The following is a 19834-nucleotide window of genomic DNA, read 5'->3' on the forward strand; positions in this document are numbered from 1 at the left end:
GATAAGTATGCTGGAACTCCAGCATAATATGATGGAGTTCCAGCATAAGTACACTAGAACTCCAGCATAATATACTGGAGTTCCAGCAAGTATACCGATCCAGCATAATATACTGGAGTTTGGAGCACCGGTGCTCCAGTCTCCAGTATATTATACTGGAGCCAGCAAAGTATATCGGTGCATCATAATATGCCGGAGTTCATACACAGGTGCACCGAACTCCAGTATATTATGCTGGACCGGTCTCTGTTGCAGCAACATAGTGGCTATTTTTTATTAACTTAGTAAATGCTGGCTATTTTTAAATGATCAGTCCGAAAATTAACTATACCGTGCTATTTTGACCATTATATGGGTATGTTGCTATACCATGCCAAAACCCCGTATTAAATGTAAGCCCAAGGCTAGACAAAGCGGTCAGCCCAATTATATATCTCTCTCGAAGGTTCAGCCCAACTATCACTGGCAACGATTCTGATATTTTCTCCTTTCGCTCTTCTTTCTCCTTCCGACTACGTCCATATTTCTCCCTCTTCCCATTCGTGTACAACGGCACCGGAGTAATTTCACAACTTAATCTACTTTAACCCAAAACAGCCGGGAAAGTATGCCGGTTGAAGTATCAAACAGAGTAGCTGAAACTCTTGGCTATCCAAACGGCGATTTGAGACCTCAAAACCCTAACGCCGCCTCTAAGAAATCGAAGGAAAGCGAGCGGCGCCGTAGGCGGCGGAAGCAGAAGAAGAACAAGTCGGCATCTCAGGTCGCCAATGGAGAAGATAGTGATAACGCTGCCGGAGACGCAAATGGCGGTGCTGAGGATAGCGCTAAGGAAAATTCCGATCCTCAGAAGGTATTTTATGGTTATCCTTAATGTAATGTTTAAGGTGTTCTGGTTTTTTTGGCGAACATAATCCAAGAAAAAATATAAGTACAGATGATAATAGGAACAAAGAAATTTGAAAGACTGCGATTAAAGGAAAGATATGAAGCTAAAACATGTAAATCAATTTGTAAAACTGATTTTAGACGTTTGACTATGTGCTGGGAGATCCAAATATGAGTTTCTAATTCAGACTTTGTACTAGTTTCTGAAGCTAACTTTCTAATTTTCTATTTTAATCAATAACAAGCTCATTATAGTCTTCCTTTATTTACTGTTAAGTACCTTCGCTTTCTAGATAGAGCCTCTATGGGTGGTAAGGTATATGCCTTAGTGCCTGCACATGGAAGAGTCGGCCAAGCAAGACCAAGTTTGCTCCTATTTTTAGGGTTTAAATGCACCTCAATCAAGCATTTAACACCACTTTATTGCATAATGATAATAGTTGGCAACCTTAACCTTTTATCTTTCCTTAGTAAGTAATATACGTGGGCTACCTTCTACTGTATTAAAGATGCATATTGAAGATTTAGATCAATTAGTTTGATAGAGTTGTTGCTTCAATACAGAAATTAGAGAACCTTTTCTTAGTTAAAAAATTTGGGAGCGTGAAAGATTTGTTGTGGAAGAAATTTATTCCCAGTTGCCTCGGAGGCAGAGTTACTCGATACCGGTGTGGTGGAGGTAGCAGGTACCCAGTGCAATGGTCGAGGTGCAAGAAAGATGGCCCCAACACCACCATTATTTAATAATAAATAAATATTGACGTGGAAGAAATTAGGTTATGCCCTTATAAGAATTTGACATTAGATTGTCTGTCCTGGATCCCTTTTTGAGAAAAAAGATTCAGTCTAGAACTTGTTCTTTCACGGGACTGCTGGATTGAAAATATGCACCTTTGTGATTGTTGGTCTTTTGACATATTGATGTCCTTGCTGTAAAAGGTGATGGGAAGTTCTGGTTACCGTTTTGCAAATGATATGAGCGAAATCATTTGTTTTTTTAGAAGCCATAGGTGAAGTGCTACTTGTTATCAGTGTTTTGGAGAGCGTGAAGTGGAAAAAAGTGGCGAGGCCTCGCTTCTCCAAAGCGAGAAGCGTGATTTTTTCATGTGAAGCGCAATTTAATACATAAATAAAATATATTAAATAGGCTTAGATAAATGACCAAGAACTCAATAAAAAAAACAGAACTACTAAAACAGAGAAAAAAAACCAGAACAGTCAAGCTGGATCTTTTTTTGGGGCTTGATGTCATTGAATAATAAGATAGAATTTACTACAATCACATTAAATAAAATAAAAACAGAACAGTTAAAACAGAGAAAAAAAAACCAAACCAGAACAGTCAACAGAACAGAGATTAACAAAATATAGAGCAGAAGCAGAACATAGAAAACAGAGAGAAATGAACTGAAAAAAATAGAAAAGAAGAAGAGAAAAAAGAGAAGAAGAGAAAACTGGAGAGGAGTCAAGAGGAAGCAGGTAAAGCAAGAGGAAGATAAGAGAAACTTACCTTGAGAGAAGTCGCAACAGTCAAGAGAAGAGGTGGAGAAGTCGCAAGGTTTGCAGCAGTCACTCGAAGCAGATGTTTTCGAAGAAAAGTCGCGTAAGAGTGTATTTGCAATTTTTTTAAAAAACCCTAGGCAGCCGTCGACCTCGCTTAAGCGAGCATTTCTCGCTTTTCTCTTGCGCCTCGCTTCGCGCTTTTTTGCCTGAAGCGTGCGCTTTTTATCAGATGCCTCGCTTTAGGGCAGAAAAGCACAAGTCTTGCGCCTCCTTTAAGTGAGAAGCGCATGCTTGTTATAACCTTTGGATTTTAGTAGTATGCTTTCATATACTATAATGTAATGAGGATATTTTGACTATTATATTTGCATCATCTAATGTGTATAAAATAGTTGGCAATTGGTGAATTTCCGAGCTTCAGCGAGTAATTAGAAAATTCTGCTCATCTGTTTTGTCTCTGAAAAGGATACTGATCTGATATAGATGACCACCAGGATTGCTTGGTTTACTGCCTCCTTTTTGACGTCAATCTTTTCCAAAGAGATTATTGTTATATCTGTAGAAATATCGAACCTTCTAGAATTTTTTGCTGCTAAATTGCAGAAATGGGTGTTTTATTCTTTATTCAATCATGTGCTTTTGTCCTTTGAAATGTGCAGCACTGAATGTAAAAGAATATTGTGGAAGCAGCAGAAACTTGGTCCATGTCTCAAAAAACACCTTTTACTGTTGGTTTTATTGTGTTATTGAAAATATTCTTACCACTATAAAAGAAGTGTATTTACCTAAACTTTCGATGTTGACCTTACTCCCTGGTTTTCTACAGTCTCTGGAGCAAGTTGAAGTGGAGTATGTACCAGAGAAGGCTGAATTAGATGGTGAGTTCGATGAGGAATTCAGGAAGGTTTTTGAGAGATTTACTTTCACGGATGCCGCTAGTTCCGAGGTAAATGGGACTTTGTTCTGATGTTTTGAGTGTACTGGACTTAGATTAGGGATTTTCTGCTGTTGGTCTCTTGTCACGCGTCAAAGTGTAGAAATGTATTCGGCGTTTGTCATTTTCCATTGAAGCCAGTTTGCTTAATTTCTTTTCATTTGAAACTCCTCAGGAGAATGAGAAAAAGGATGAAACTGCTGTGGATGGAGCCTCCAAGAAAAAGGCTGATTCTGATTCTGAGGACGACGAACAGGATGACGCACAGCTAAAGGAGAAAGGCATCTCTAACAAAAAGAAAAAAGTTAGATTTTCAGCATTCTTTGTTCATATTTCTTGTTACTTCTAAGTTGTTTACCTTCAGTAGGCCCCACACTGAATTGCTTGTTCATTTTAGCTTCAGCGTAGGATGAAGATTGCAGAACTGAAACAAATCTCTATGAAGCCTGATGTCGTTGAGGTACGGAAGGCGTTTGTTTCATTGTTATTAACTGGACGTATATTCTCCATGCAGTTTTGCGAACTTTTAGCCTGTGTATTTGTCTTTTCATGAGCCAAAAATGAGTTATTAACTATTATTCCTTGAATAAATGTTTACATTGTCACTTTCTGTATGTCGTTCTGTTCATACTTTTGTGATTATACCCTTCCCTTCCTAAGCTCTTTGAGTTTTCTTTGCTTGCCTTTTCAATTTGCTTTCTGGTTGTGTCAATTGTTATGGTTTGAATCATTTATTAAGTATGACTTTATGAGGATTCAGACATTAATTTTTTTTAAGGATATAGTATTATAACCTATCAAAAGAAGGTATTAATGTCCTTTTTATTTGCATCTCTAGTTTGGGCTAGCGTGGAAGAATACTTTTCTGCTGTTTCTTCGTCTTATGTGCTGCTTTCTTTACTGCTCACTTGTTCTCAAAAGGCAAAGCACCCCATGTAAACTGCCAGATCTAGCGAATATTTTGGACTGTTATCTTTGCAGATCAAGTTGGAGGGTCAGCGTGACCCTAAGATAAAAATACATAATAACCTTCGTTTCTTTCTTTTTGTCATCATGCAAATCATCATCTTTTTCTGTTACTGGAAGTAAATTTTGCATGATGGTCACGCAGGTTTTGGTTATACTTTTTTGGTAGTATGACATCGTTGGTGTGATAAAATGTCTGGTTTCTTATTTGTACGAAAATTTATCTTGTTTATATATAACTTGTATGTAATATAATTTATCTTACTTTTAAGTTATTTATATATGAGATAACTGCTAGTTATTGATGTCTAGACTCTGGATTCTGTTTCTAAGTGTAGCTTACTTTCCCTTGATACTGATTATATATATTTGTTTAGGTGTGGGATGCTACTGCAGCAGATCCTAAGCTCTTGGTATTTCTGAAATCTTATCGAAATACTGTTCCTGTTCCAAGGCACTGGTGTCAGAAACGGAAATTTTTGCAGGTTAGTCATCGCAATGGTACATATATTGCAAGGTTACTAAAAGTGAGGAATAATTATACCCCTTTCTCTGCATGTATCTAGTTAAAATAGAATTGCTTGATAGGAAACAAGGTTTAGTTTACGAAGGGGCTCATAGAAGATAAATGAGGTTTGTCTTATATGTATATACATGTGGTTCTTGCAGGAGAGCGGCTGTGACACTGGTGGAGCCTCAAACATGTAGGTGTTTGGCAAGGAGAATCCTTGCATGATATCTGTTTCTATATATATTTTAGTGGGTTGGGATAAATGCATTTGTCTGTTTGGTGTCTGGTGCTGTGGATTCACTTTGTCTTATCTGTTTGAAACGACTGGCTGCTCTCAAGCATGTATCTTAAAGTTTGAGTGACTGATATTTTTCAACTATCCGAATTCTTATAGTTTCAGCTATCTTTGCATTATTTATCAGCTCAAAGTTAGATTTTCTGTTATGACGGGATCTGCCAGTACAGTAGTATAGTCATATAAGCCGCTCATAGTATGTCGATACAGTTATCTTAGTCTCTCTTTTTTATTAGCTTTTATCTCACTGACATTGAATTTTTTTCAGGGGAAGCGTGGAATTGAGAAGCAACCATTTCAACTTCCTGACTTTATAGCTGCAACAGGAATTGAGAAAATTAGACAAGTATGATTACTCTGTCCAACTTTAGCTTTCTTTCCAGATGGCTTTGTTAAATAGGAATGTGTTGAATAAATGATTCTCAAGTAGATGCTTTGATCTCGTTCTCAAATATGATCAACTACAAAAATACGAGCATTAAGAAATGGAGGTTTCTCATTCTGACGACAGAAAAATGAGAAGCAGGCTGGTCTTTTATCATAGTAGTTTAAAGTAATGATTATAATTAAAATGAAGCAAAAGTTTCAAGTAAAACTCCTTGATGCTTTCTCATTTTAAGTTATCTTGAGATGAGCCTAAGTGACCCTGTTCTTTTAATGGAAGCAAACACTTAGCCTTTTGTGTGTGTGTGTGTGTGGGTGGGTGGGGGGGGGGTAGAAGGTCTTAAGGTCTTACGCCTCCTATATCTTGAAAGAACACAAAGGATCCATCAGTGAGGCAATTTTAATTAATATTCTTCTTACATCAAAAAGGACTTTTAAAACACCTAGACTTCAGTTACAGAATGTGTTCTTTCCTGCGGTTGACCCTTTAGCAGTTCTAAACTTCTAATTGCAAAGCAGACTATCGTAAAACTATTTACCTGGAGTAAGATGCTGAGTTTAGGAATCAGTTGTGTGAAAACTTATTGAATTATGATACCTTTCTGTGAGCATATGTAGTTTTCTCTGGTTTCCTTGCGTTGTTTGAGTATATCTTATTTGCTCCTTTTTCTGCAGGCTTATATTGAAAAGGAGGACAGTAAGAAGCTTAAACAAAAGCAGCGGGAAAGGATGCAGCCAAAAATGGGGAAGATGGATATTGATTATCAGGTTTTTACATAGCCTCTGTTTCCTCAATAATATTGACCTTTTAAACACTTATGAACTACTAGTTAAATATTTATGTTTCTGAGGCTTACTGCTCTGGATTATTCTTCACAGGTTCTCCATGATGCCTTTTTTAAGTATCAGACTAAACCGAAGTTGACACATCATGGCGATCTGTATTATGAAGGAAAGGAGTTTGAGGTACACATAGCCATTGTTATTGTTCATCAAACTTATGCTCTTTCATGTCTAGCTTTTCATGCTAATTTTGACCATTCTCAGCATTGCTCATATATTTCAACAATCCTGGGAATAGCAATGGCAGTCTTTTTGTTGTTATCTCATATGACCGAACTGGGGTGATTGGGATAGAATTGCCCAACTTGGAGATGTGTTTCACCTTATGTGTTGATTTGATCTTTGATTGTGTTGGGCTGTATGAGGGCTAATTCTTTATTAATATACTCTTTTGTCTGTTAACCATCATTTGATTTTGATGTGCAGGTCAAGTTGAGGGAAATGAAACCTGGAATGTTGTCTCATGAACTCAAAGAGGCCCTTGGTATGCCTGAAGGTGCTCCTCCTCCTTGGCTCATCAATATGCAGGTTAGCTAATAAAACTACTTGCTACTTTCAACAAAAGAGAAACCCTTAAAACTAATTGTTTTTATTGGAAGAGATCATTTTGTTCCCCCGTGTTCTGTTTTATTACTAGAATGAGTTCCATTGCTAGCTAATGTGATCTTAAACCTCCAATTTTCTGTGCAGAGATACGGTCCTCCACCCTCTTATCCTCAGCTAAAAATCCCTGGACTCAATGCTCCTATTCCACCAGGAGCCAAGTTTGGCTATCAGCCGGGAGGTTGGGGTAAACCACCTGTTGATGAAGTAGGTTTTACAACCTTAAAGTATATTAGAGTTTTTTTTATTCTCTTTCAGTTTACTGCATTAAAGTTTCTTCTTATTTTGAGTTTTAACCTTTCCCCCTTCTCTTTGACATAGTTCGGACGCCCTTTATATGGAGATGTCTTTGGTGTGTTGCAACAAGACCAGCCTAATTATGAGGTATGTTGCGTTCTTTTTTTTGCTTGGCATGCTGCCATATTTCAGAATGGTAAAATAAAGAATTCTTAAACTACTTTATTTGGTAACCTTGCAAAGGTGTCCCACTTATGATGTTTTAATGCTGTTATTAAATTCATGTATGTGATCTTGTAGTTGGTGCCACAAAAGCTTGTGTCACTTTTCCTGTGTGGTGTCTAAGTAAATCGTGCCGATCTTCATGTGTAGGATGAACCTGTTGACAAGACTAAGCATTGGGGTGACTTGGAGGAAGAAGAAGAAGAAGAGGAAGAAGAAGAGGAAGAAGAGATGGAGGAAGAGGAGCTGGAGGATGGAATTCAGTCAGTGGACAGCCTTTCAAGGTATTGCACTTGATCCATACCTTTAATACCCATTGTCTATCAGAAATCTTGAAGTAGCTTGACATCGTCCTCGCTTTCAATTCCTTTCACCAGTTTATTCATTCTCTCTAGGATCCATTTGAGGCCTTTTTCTCAATGTATTTTCGTTTTTGGTGTAGTACTCCTACTGGAGTTGAGACTCCTGATGTTATTGACCTTCGCAAGCAGCAGAGGAAGGAGCCCGAGAAGCCCCTCTACCAGGTAATTGGACCAACTTTGACTTCCAGTTCTTGCGTTTCGCCTGATTTCTTTTTCCTCCTTGTAAGGAAACTCATTACATCTCTTCTTCTATTAAGGTGCTTGAAGAAAAAGAAGAAAAGATAGCTCCTGGAACGCTTCTTGGAACAACCCATACGTAAGTAATCTACCTACCTTTCTATACTGGCACATAGTGTTGAGCATTAACATTTACCCCTTGCCACCACTGTGCAACTGATTTGTGCTCTCATCCTACAGGTATGTGATCAACACTGGTACTCAAGACAAGACTGGTGCCAAAAGGGTAAGGGAATCTTTCTGTGCTGTGTGTGTCCTGTGTTCAAATGCAAGTTTACCTTCTTGTTGGGTTTTATTTATGAACAATTAATGCTGAAATCTTAACAGAATACAAGATCTCAGTTTTCTCAAAGCCCTATTGATGGGGATATTGGATAAATCATAATAGGGCAAAATTTTCAACTTTGTCTTGTTAGTACCTAATGGAAAATCACGTAATCAAAGAAAGGGCGAAGTACCACCACCAAAAGTCTTGTTTCTTTTTGACTAATCTTATTCAATACGTCAATTTCAGTTGTGCCATTGTCTGATACTATATATACAGATGTACGCATTTAGGCGAGGCACTAGATTAGAATTTGAGGTTAATTGCTTGAAATGTTCGCTGCAGGTTGATCTGCTCAAAGGTCAGAAGTCAGATAGAGTTGATGTCACATTGGCACCTGAAGAGTTGGAACTCATGGACAATGTCTTACCAGCCAAGTAAGTAGTGGTTCTTTTAATACTTTCTAATTAGAGGCTTTCTACATATTAGTTTAAGTTTTTCTAAAACATTCTTGTGCTTTTATAGATATGAGGAAGCTAGAGAGGAAGAGAAGCTTCGTAGCCAACGTGAGGATTTCAGTGACATGGTAGCAGAGGTGTGTGGTTATTTTGTCTCTGCCTCTTCATTCTATCTTTCCCATCCACCTTATATTTCTTGGTATTGTTGGTTTATGAGGAGTATCAGTACTAATGAGTTGAAATTATTGCAGAATGAGAAGAAGAGGAAACGTAAAATGCAAGAAAAGGAAGGCAAGTCCAAAAAGAAGGATTTCAAGTTTTGAGGTGGTTTTGGGTTTCTATAATGTACCATCTAGTTACTTTAGGGCTGCAGTATTTCCAGCTAAGGGGCATCCCGTCTTGAAGGAATAGCATTAGTCGGTCAATTTGCACTACATGAGATCTGTATGTTGTAGTGAAGTATTTTCCATGCGTTTAAGCATAGGAAGTGCTGTATGATAACTTGATCCTATCAATGTGAATCTTAGTTTATGACGCTCTCATTTCACTTCTGCATGCTGTGGTTGACGGTTTATACGCAATTGTAAGAGGTTATTCAGCTGTACCTGAACATTGAAAAACTCTCTTGTTCTTGTTCAAATATGTGCAACTTTATTGTAATTTTAGTTTTAGTTTCAATATAGATGTTACGTAAATGTACGACTATTATTTAAAGAGTCATTGAGCTTTGCGGTTTCCCGTGCCTGTCCCTTCATCTGCGCAGGCATTAATTCTCAAGTCTCCTTATTGTACAGTTGTGCCCATCTTGCTATCGGGCTGCACCATTGCAATTTATGTACTGTATAATACAAGGGTAAGAGAAATAAATGTTGAGAAAGTCACTATGTTTGTTCTTATAGTGGTGATTTTTAGACGAGACAAAGGGATTGCAATACTTGCCCATGGCGCGAAACATATGGTTTTGGCACTGCAGCTCTGTGTCTGCAAAATGGGTGGTGGGGAGCCAGAGATAACCCTTAGCCTTCTGAGGAACAGAAAGAAGTTTAATTCGATTTGTCAATATTATTGCATGTTAAACACTTCAAGGGTTGGCTTAGTGATACAATTAGTTATTGTTCTAAAAGTTATTCAAGTGAAGATTACCAATTCACCAAGAAAATAATAACCTATTGATGACAAATATGAAATGTTCATGAAACATATGTGTGGCACATTGTGCAACTACAGCTTTCTAAAATTCAATAAACACTGATTGTGAATATCACCAAGATTTTACAGTCAAATTTTTTCTTTCTTAGAATGCTGGTTTTTCAAGCATTTTAGATATTTATAAAATAATAGGAGTAACAAATTACAGTTTCTGCAATTTTTTATTTTAGAAATTAAGGAATTGAGTTATTCCAATATTTTATTCAAGAAAAACAATAAACTAGTTTTGGGTTCGAACAGCGCTTCCTCATTTATTGTACTTGGATTAATAACCGAATACGGTATAGTTGGGGAAAAAAATACTTAAGAGAGAAGGGTGTGGAAAAAGACACGTTTTTTTTTTTCAACACAAATATTTCATAGTATAAGATGAGAAATGAGCTATTTTTATTGTTCTGAAGAAAAAAAAAGTTACTTTTGATGAACTTTTCTTCATCAAATGGATATCGTGGGTCCCATAGAGGAAAAGTCCTCTTAATTATCTTATTCCTACTTCCAAGCGGTAAATCCTACAGGGAAGCTTCCTAAGCTTGAGTCTTTGCTCACACCCATTTGTATGCAAACCAGATGTTTGATATAGTTCCTGAACGAAGTGTATATGCTGAATATCGTAGTCCATGATTCTAGTAGCTTCAATGCACCCAATATCACTTATGAATTGTCATTCCTCTGCTAAATGTGGTTTTCTTGAAGCTAATTTTTGCTGCCCAGTTTTTCAATGCCAGTTTCCCGCTAATCCTTCAAGTAACAGAGTAAGAGATAAACATGTGGTATAAGTGCTTGTAGACTACTTATCAGAAAGAAAATTGGAGACTGTTAGCAGCCATTTTTATTGTAAATTACTCCTTATTAATTTCTTCCACTATTACTAATATATTATATAAGGTTCCATTTGTTGTTTTCTAAAGATTAAGATGTCTGGACTTTATTGAATATATGATTATTTTGGATATTGTCTCTAAATTAAACACTGGATAATTAAATTTGTTTATTTTCTCAGCATCTGAATGTGTATAATTTATTTTTATTTAAACGATTACATATAAAGTTTAAGTTAAGTAATAATTAAATATTATATCCATAAAATATTAGAGTGAATCTTCATTTACACGGTGTTTTAAAATGAGGCAAATTCTAAAAGCTGGTGGTAGTGGCAGCTATCGATGGTGATGGTCGGGGTGATGGTTGTGAGGTGGTGACTCATCATGGTCATAGTTGGTGGAGGTAACTGCCGGTGGTAGTTTTGTAGTGGTAATAAAAAGTGATGACTGTGCGGTAGTTGGTGGTGGTGGTGGTGGTCGTTGTGTGGTAGAGGCTAGTGATATTGGTTGATGGTGGTAGTTAGTGGTATTGTTTGTGCAGTGGAAGATGGTTGGTAGTGAAGGTGGTGGCTAGTGGTGGTGGTTATGCTTTGGGAGTGACTAGAGTAGTGATAAAAGAATAGCCTTCACAGGAATCTTAATCATTTTAAGATTCTGTACAAGATTGGAGTGAATCAAACATGTTAAGAGCAAATAAATGGTTCTAAGAGGAAAAAAGAAAAAGAAAAAGAAAAGGAAGATTGAAACTAGTGTTAGTTCTGTATGAATCTTAATTGAGATCTAAATGGTTAGATTTAGAGAACACATGAAGCTTAAGTCAAATACTTTCTTCCACAATGTGACAAAGATAGTCATAGTTGGTCTAGTTGGTTTTCTGATAGTTCTCATATCATCTTAATTACTTTATATGTTTCAGCCATTTAAGTTACTTTCCGCTTAGTTGAGTGACAGTTTAGTGATACTATTTTAATTTCTATACAGGTAGTTATATCGAGATCACAATTGTCGTTGCCAAATATCAAGAGAAATAATGGGGTTGTTTGTAGCAAGATGCTTGAAACTAGTGTTAGTTCTGAAGCTTCCATCAAAGCTCAAGTCCAAAAACTGGTCGATCTACTCCATGTATGCGCTGATGAAGAGTTATTAGATGAAAGCAAAGCTATTCATGGTTATATTCTGAAGTCTGATTTTCCGGATAATAACTTGTTGCTGTTGCTTAATCATGTATCACACGCATACTCGAAATGCTCAGAGTTTGGCTCTTGTCAGGTATTGTTTGATAAAATGTTGCAGAAGAATGTCTTCTCTTGGACTGTCATGATTGTGGGATCAATAGAAAATGGACTTTTCTATGACGGGTTCAAATACTTCCGAGAGATGCTAGAGTACGGAATGCTGCCAGATGGATTTGCTTACTCGGCTGCATTACGGTTGTGCGTTGCTTTAGGCAGCCTTGAATTGGGTAAAATTGTACATGCTCAGATTGTTGTGAGAGGCTTTACTTCAAATGTTATTATTAATACATCACTTCTTAACATGTATGCAAAGTTGGGGAATGTTGAGGCTTCATCTCAGGTTTTCAACAGTATGAGTGAAAGGAATGCAGTCTCTTGGAATGCAATAATATCAGGACTTACTGCTAATGGTCTTCATTTGGAAGCGTTTAATCGTTTTTATGAAATGAAAGATAAAGGATTTTCCCCAGATGTATACACTTTAGTTGGTGTAATGAAGGCAGTCGGGAGTTTAGGTGATATTGGCAAGGGTAAGGTAGTCCATAGCTGTGTCTCTGAGTTAGGTATGGATTCTAATGTTGTTGTAGGCACTGCACTGATTGATATGTATGCTGAATGCGGTGCTTTATGTGAGGCAAAGACTGTTTTTTATTCTAATTTCAGCAATTGTGGAGTAAATATGCCATGGAACGCAATGATTTCTGGTTATACACGGTGTAAATGTAGTCAAGAAACTTTGCAGCTGTATGTTAATATGTGTAAAAAGAATGTTAGGTCTGATATTTACACTTACTGTAGTATGTTCGATGCGATTGCTGAATCAAAATGTTCCAAGTTTTTAATGGAGGTTCATGCGGCGGTTCTTAAATCTGAATATGATAATATATCCCTTAGTGTGCAGAATGCAATTGCAGATGCTTATGCTAAATGTGGGTCTCTTGAGGGTGTAAGGAAGATCTTTGACAGAATGGAACAAAGAGACATAGTGTCTTGGACCACTCTTGTGACTGCATATTCTCAAGGTTCCCAATGGGAGGCAGCTATAGTCGTCTTTTCTCAGATGAGGGAAGAAGGCTTTACAGTCAATCAGTATACTTTGGCTAGCACCCTTGTCGCCTGCGCTAGCCTATGCTATCTTGAGTACGGTCGGCAACTTCATGGGCTCCTGTACAAAACTGGGTTACAGAATGAAAGTTGCATAGAAAGTGCACTGGTAGATATGTATGCCAAGTGTGGGAGCATAACTGAGGCGCAAAAGGTATTTGGTTGTATTTCCAATGCTGATGCTGTTTCTTGGACTGCCATGATATCTGGGTATGCCCAACATGGTTTTGTATTTTGTGCACTTGAATTATTCAAGCAAATGGAGCAGTTGGGCATTAAACCCACTGCAGTTACATTATTGAGCATTTTGTTTGCTTGTAGCCATGGTGGATTGGTTAAAGAAGGTCTTCACTTTTTTTGGTCAATGGGTAAAAGGTATAATTTGGTACCAGAGATACAGCATTATGCTTGTGTGGTTGACCTCCTTGGCCGTGTGGGTCTTTTAAGTGAAGCGTTTGAATTTATCAGAAAAATGCCTGTTGAACCGGATGAAATGGTTTGGCAATCACTGTTAAGTGCATGTAGGATTCATGGTGATTCTGAGCTGGGAGAAATAGCTGCCAAGAAAATCCTTTCTGTTTGCCCTCAATATTCAGCTACATATGTTCTTTTATCCAATACATATATGGAAACTGGGAATTTTAGAGAGGGAATTGACCTGAGAAATGTGATGAAAAAGCAAGGGGTGAGAAAGGAACCGGGCTTTAGTTGGATTATGATTAATGGTAAAGCACATAAATTTTATGCAAGCGATCAGGAACACCCAGAGAAAAAAGACATTTATCTTATGCTGGAAGAATTAAGGGTCCATATGAAGGCTTTGGGTTATACACCAGATTTGAGATTTGTTTTGACATCTGGAGATTGAAATAGCACCTTGTAGCAATCTGTTTGGTGCTAGTAGTACTTGAACTGCCGAATTCTAAAGCTACTCTTTTAGTGGAGACTTGTCGTTATGTTTTGAATCATAGCACAGAGGGTAGATATTCTGCACAAAATGAACTATTTACCTAGGAGTCGGAATAAATATGCAGAAACATGGCAGACAATGAACTTGTCTTGAATCATAGCACAGTTGTGGGCTTTCCATCTGTTGTATCCTAACACTAGTTACAAATTTTGTCTCACATATTAAAATTTTAGCTGCACGGCTTCCCCAAAGGAAAAGGTGCCAAAAGCAGGGAAAGAGGGACCTTCTACTATTTTTCTCCTTGTAAATACTGAATTCACTGGGACATGCCCATTGAGGAAAAGGTACCTTTGGGATGAAATGGACTTTAACAGAGATGAACATATGAATGGATGAAGAGAATTCATACAGCCGACACCCCAACCAATTTGTGATTGAAGCATAGTTGATTGACTGACTGATGGCAGGAGGTCCTAATATTCAAATCCAATCCGTACCTGCGTTCATTTTATTGACTGCAGTTCCAAGCTTGTTGTGGGTGAGTTCGGTATCCTCAATTCCTTCCAGACTATAATCAGTTATCTTTGTTATTGCTGCTTTCAAACTCTTAAAACTATTTTCATATTCTGTCTTATTTTTGTCTGAATGCAGAATTATTGCTGAGTTGGAGTATCTTCATGGATCATAAACATGCAACTTCTTGCTGCTAATTGTTTAGACCACGGCAGAAGTAGGAGGCTCATCTCTATGGTGAGATTTTTCTGCTGGTCTTTGATTTCTGAAGTAGAATCCTATTTTCTCTGACAATGATGCACACTATGACCTTCCTTAATTTAACCTAAGCTCGTTATTAAGATATGTAGTAATTGCATTTTAGGCTTCTGTTTCACTCAATCTCACGGAGTTGTCTTCACTATTGCTGCATCCATTGCATTTAGGAGCTTTATGGTTTATTCTCTAGTAACCTCTGATACCTTTCTCAGTCTTTTGGTTAAGATCAAGTGTGTTCTCTAGTAACCTTTGTCGGCACTATATCAGTATGAAATACTAGTAAAATTGTTAGAGAGCAACTTCTGAAGACTAGTTAACTACTGAAAATTTGGTTGGGTAACTCTTTTGAGGAAATGAGCATAGGTCATTCTCCTGTTAGAGTTCTTTTCTGTCATTGGGGATTTTGGGTGTGGGAAGGGGCTTAGATGGCTCTCTTCTTTGCGTATTCTATCGAGAGAAGTTAATCAAATCCTAGCGAACATGCAAATTATTTGCTTGCATATGTAGAATCTGTGAATTTTGCTACAATTACTAAGAAATAGAAACTGATTTGTTTCTAGACTGATCCGAGGTTGCTCTGAGAATGAGAGCGAAGATATGAATGGAGGGTGTGGAAGGAGGTTGAGAGAATGAGAAAAGATGGTTGAGAGGAGGGGATGATGGTGATTGGAATACTGAGGTTTGATTGGACCCTAGAGAGAAGTTAGAGCTAGGTTTATATCCAAAATATTTCTTTGTTGCCTAAATGAATAATCATTTGAAGTATTTTAGGCTAGGATCATTCAAGATTCTAGTTACTTTCTAGTGCATCACAATTCTTGTTAAATTCACTTATGATGCATATGCAAGCAGGTATTTTGTACGAGAAATTATGAAGCATACAAATTCTTAATGTACTAGGAGAAATGGACTAATTCTCTTCAGGATTCAGGTGTCTTGATACAGAGGATGATATCTTATACTGTGAGAACTCAGTTACACATGAAAGTTTTTTTTTTCCTTTGTCTTTTTGCAGATTTCCCATGATTGCAAGCATGTTTCATGGTTCTACACAACTTCCAGGGGTTCAATATTGACATATTAGCAGGATAACAGTGCTCAATTTCGTTACAATGTGTTACTGTTCTTGCAAAAATGATCACCTAAATGCCACATTTTTATTCCTTATTTGTCCCGAGACTATGATATGTTTTCGTTAAATGGTCTCTATTCGTTAGGATTTTCTTGACCTCAATTGTATATGAAAGCGAAGTATTAAACTAGGATCGGAACAGGAGTACTTGGAGTGTAAGTTCAGTGGCGAGGCTCAAGGTGGGGAAGTGGAGGTGAGGCTGGACTTGCAGGTCATCCCTAGGAGAGGAAGTTTTAAGTACCTTGGGTCTATTATTCAGGGGGATGGGGAGATTGATTAAGATGTCACACATCGTATTGGGGCGAGATGAATGAAATGGAGACTCGCTTCCGGTGTTTTATGTGACAAGAAGGTACCACCGAAACTTAAGGGTAAGTTCTATAGAGTGGTGGTCAGACCAACGATGTTGTATGGGGATGAGTGTTGGCCAGTCAAGATCGCTCATGTCCAGAAGATGAAGGTAGCAGAGATGAGGATGTTGAGATGGATGTGCAGGCACGCCAGGTTAGATAGGATCAGAAATGAGGTTATTCGCGACAAGGTGGGTGTGACCCCTATTGAGGACAAGATGCGGGAAGCGCGGCTAGGTGGTTTGGTCATGTAAGGAGGAGGAGCACAGACGCCCCGGTGAGGAGGTGTGATAGGTTGACATTGGAGGGCCTACGTAGAGGTAGAGGTAGGCCAAAGAAGAGGTAGGCCAAGACATGGTGCAGCTTCAGCTGACCGAGGACATGATCTTTGATAGGAAGGTATGGAAGTCGAGGATTAGGGTAGTATGGTAGGTAGTCTAGAGTGCTCATAACAGTAGTATTGGCACGCTGTCTCGCTTTCTGTTGGTAGTAGGTTTTATAATTAACCGTTATTTCCTTCATTGTTGATCACCTTACTATCTTTTTGTTTTTATTCTGCTTTTTATATGGCTTTTTGGTACTGTTCATTCTTGTCTATATTTTCATTAATGTGGTGCTTATGTTTTCCTGAGCCGAGGGTCTATTGGAAACAGCCTCTCAATCCTCACAAGGTAAGGGTAAGGTCTGCGTACACACTACCCTCCCTAGATCCCACGGTGTTGGATAATACTGAGTATGTTGTTGTTGTTGTTAAAGAAAGCAAACAAATTCTTTTTTCTAAGTTAAGACAGCATAGGGTCGTTTAGTTACTGGAATTAAGAATATAATCTCAGTATGCGATTCGTGTATTATTTTATGCTGCCTTTGATAGGTAGTTTGTTTCAGGTATAAGCAATACCTGTATAAATTTTACCGCTTTATACAGGAATCAACAATAATTTATACGGTATTTAGCTACGAGATAAAACACCTAAAAGACCAAATTTGCAATGTTTTTATCTTTCCATTTACTAGAAAACAAGGGCAATATCCCATCTTTAATACGATGAATCAATTATTCGCCAAAATAAATATATGCACTAATTAATCCTATTGTTATTATTATTATTATTGTTGTTGTTGTTGTTGTTGTTATTATTATTATTATTATTATTATTATTATTATTATTATTGTTATTATTAATTTTTGGATTAGGATTCTCTCATTATAATCTTTGCATAACTTTGTCCAAAAATCAAAAGGCTATTGCACAACTTTTCCCCTTCAGAATTGTGTAGTGGCAATAATCATGTAGTGGGTGGCTTAGCTGAACTAAATCATGATGAAATTTGCACCCGTGACCTGCCTTAATTAGTTCACGGCTAAGATCCCCATATTCATTTATGATTTAACCAAACTTGAACTTATCATACATTCTTTTTCCTCAAGTGGTCCATTGGTTTGGTACACCACATCATGGCCGATGATTAATGATTTCTCCCATTAATTAATTAATGTTAATACAACTAAGAAAACCAAAAGAGATCTAATGTAAGAATGGAACATTGGAATAAGAATGATGCTAAAACCAAAAGTTGCTTAATCCACAGCGCACAAAGATTTGAGATAGTGGATTATGTACACACGTGCTATAGTCAATTGATTAATCCACACTAATCAGCCTGTCAAATTAGAATCTTTCTTCCTCTTTTAAATTCCAGCTTAATATATGATTTTAATTCAATCTAAGCTTTATAACTAATAACTAAGCTAAGAAGAAGTCTTAGTTGTCCGACCAAAAAATATTCTGTTTTGTCTTTTTATAATATATTTGAGGGGAAAAGACATTCTCAAAGTGACCTTACCTAACAAACCGACCATGTTTGATTTCTTTGATAGTACTAATATCTTAGTAATAAAACTAGCTAAAAGTGACAATGTGTAGTCACTCTTAAAATAATAGCCAAAAAAATGTATAATTTTTATATATGATCTGCGGCTCCTGGTATTAGTTACTCCCTCCGTTTCATATTAGATGAGGTTGTTTGACTCGACACAGAATTTAAGAAGAAAGAAGAAGACTTTTGAAACTTGTGGTCTTAAAAGCTTAAGGAGTAAAAGGTTTGGGGGCCATGCCATTTGTGTGGCTATAAAAGCTTCTCATTAAGGGTAAATGGGTAAAATGAAGAGTTTAAAGTTTGAATTATTTCCAAATTTAGAAATGTGTCATTTGTTTTGGAACAGACTAAAAAGGAAAGTACCTCATCTAATACGAGACGGAGGGAGTATTACTTTAGCCTTTCATAGGCGCTGAGGGATATTCATGATAAAATCCTTTAACAATTCAATCCTTCGTCTATGACTTGGGCTCAATTCTTTCTTTTAACGTATACCAGAATCTTCTACGGCTGTATATGTTGTAGGCATAAAACTCCAAACTCTTAAGTGCGTTCATAACGTCACCAACTCGAGATCATTGATCGAATAATTCCTTTCATTCATTCTTAGCTTTCTTTAACGTAAGCTATTACTTTTCCTGGTCTTTTTGCCCCCTTGTTGCGAGCATACTTAGCTTATCTTAATTCCCAAGCATGCCAGAGTTTTCGTGCAACTCATATGATCTCGAATATTACTTTTAATTTTACCTCCCATTCATTAACCACGGTAAATGCCACTTTCCTTTGGAGTGCTTACAATGTTGTTGTGAGACTGTTGTTACACGACCATTTCCTCTTTAGGTCGTTGTGCTTAGGTTGAAGCCTTCTTCCTTATTTCCTCAGCTAGTTTTTTGTTGTAGTACTTAGGGAGAACCCTTGACTCTCGTAAAGTTGTGAGCTTATTACGGACCTTTTGATGGCCTTCCTTGCCTATAATCATCCGTAGTTGCCTACCTCCGTGCCCTTGTGCTTGTAGGGTTGCTTCTGAACTGATATTTTGACTGCCTTCCCAGTGGTACTTCTTTTATCCTCATAACACTCATACGGTACCTTTAACTACCCTGACTTATTTGAATATATCTCAAGTATTATAATGACATTACTCTGAGGCTGAATTCTCCATGTTGGAGTTTACTACATTTATCTTGCATGATCTGCTGATTTGTCTGTAACTTTTTGTCTAGCCATGACTAGGCTTTTCCTGCATCAACTATTAACTACTCGTCGACCCATTCTCATATCCATATTCCGCGTAGTCTCTTTTGGGTTATTTCCTTTGTTATATATATATATATATATATATATATATATATATACACACACATTATGTATGTTATATAGAAAAAAATTATATAAATTTTCGCTAGCGAATTTAAACAGTTTCTGGCGCGGGCTAAAAATGATAACACCCCTATTAACATCTGGAGAATTTTAATTATGTGCTTGACTGGACTTCTTTTCCTCTTAATCAGCACCTTTTGGTTACATGCATGTGGTTCACATATAAAAACATTTAATTTCATTTGAATATTTGTCAATCCTTCTCTTTTTTTTCCTTTTTTTTTTTTGAAGTTGTGGATGGGGATCGGACTCACAGGCTCACACTTTAAGATACAAAGGTGTACTAACAATTTACTGGTAACTACTCAATTTTTACTTTTTTTTAACCAAGTGAAT

At 37.2% G+C, this 19834-nt stretch overlaps 2 protein-coding genes across 2 annotated transcripts; both read left to right on the forward strand.

Annotated features, from left to right (window-relative positions):
• On the forward strand, positions 442-9428 carry LOC109232961 (splicing factor 3B subunit 2). Its single transcript, XM_019398666.1, has 18 exons — positions 442-853; positions 3218-3337; positions 3501-3629; positions 3723-3785; positions 4669-4776; positions 5366-5443; positions 6157-6249; positions 6361-6447; positions 6751-6852; positions 7015-7134; positions 7249-7311; positions 7537-7670; positions 7829-7910; positions 8006-8064; positions 8166-8211; positions 8596-8687; positions 8776-8845; positions 8960-9428. Exons 1-18 carry the CDS (start codon positions 608-610, stop codon positions 9029-9031), a joined length of 1764 nt encoding a protein of 587 aa, XP_019254211.1. The 5' UTR covers positions 442-607; the 3' UTR covers positions 9032-9428.
• On the forward strand, positions 10219-15962 carry LOC109232962 (putative pentatricopeptide repeat-containing protein At1g56570). Its single transcript, XM_019398667.1, has 4 exons — positions 10219-10669; positions 11720-14525; positions 14639-14737; positions 15774-15962. Exons 1-2 carry the CDS (start codon positions 10535-10537, stop codon positions 13943-13945), a joined length of 2361 nt encoding a protein of 786 aa, XP_019254212.1. The 5' UTR covers positions 10219-10534; the 3' UTR covers positions 13946-14525; positions 14639-14737; positions 15774-15962.

The sequence above is a fragment of the Nicotiana attenuata genome, chromosome 10 (genome assembly GCF_001879085.1).
Source record: "Nicotiana attenuata strain UT chromosome 10, NIATTr2, whole genome shotgun sequence".
Taxonomy (NCBI): domain Eukaryota; kingdom Viridiplantae; phylum Streptophyta; class Magnoliopsida; order Solanales; family Solanaceae; genus Nicotiana; species Nicotiana attenuata.

Bases quoted from the DNA above. Each gene is read 5' to 3' on its own strand.
- LOC109232961 (XM_019398666.1), top strand. From the start codon at position 608: ATGCCGGTTGAAGTATCAAACAGAGTAGCTGAAACTCTTGGCTATCCA. The intron at 854-3,217 runs GTATTTTATGGT...GGTTTTCTACAG, and splicing joins AAAATTCCGATCCTCAGAAG to TCTCTGGAGCAAGTTGAAGT. The intron at 8,688-8,775 runs GTAAGTAGTGGT...GTGCTTTTATAG, and splicing joins GACAATGTCTTACCAGCCAA to ATATGAGGAAGCTAGAGAGG.
- LOC109232962 (XM_019398667.1), top strand. From the start codon at position 10,535: ATGATTCTAGTAGCTTCAATGCACCCAATATCACTTATGAATTGTCAT. The intron at 10,670-11,719 runs GTAAGAGATAAA...ATTTCTATACAG, and splicing joins CTAATCCTTCAAGTAACAGA to GTAGTTATATCGAGATCACA.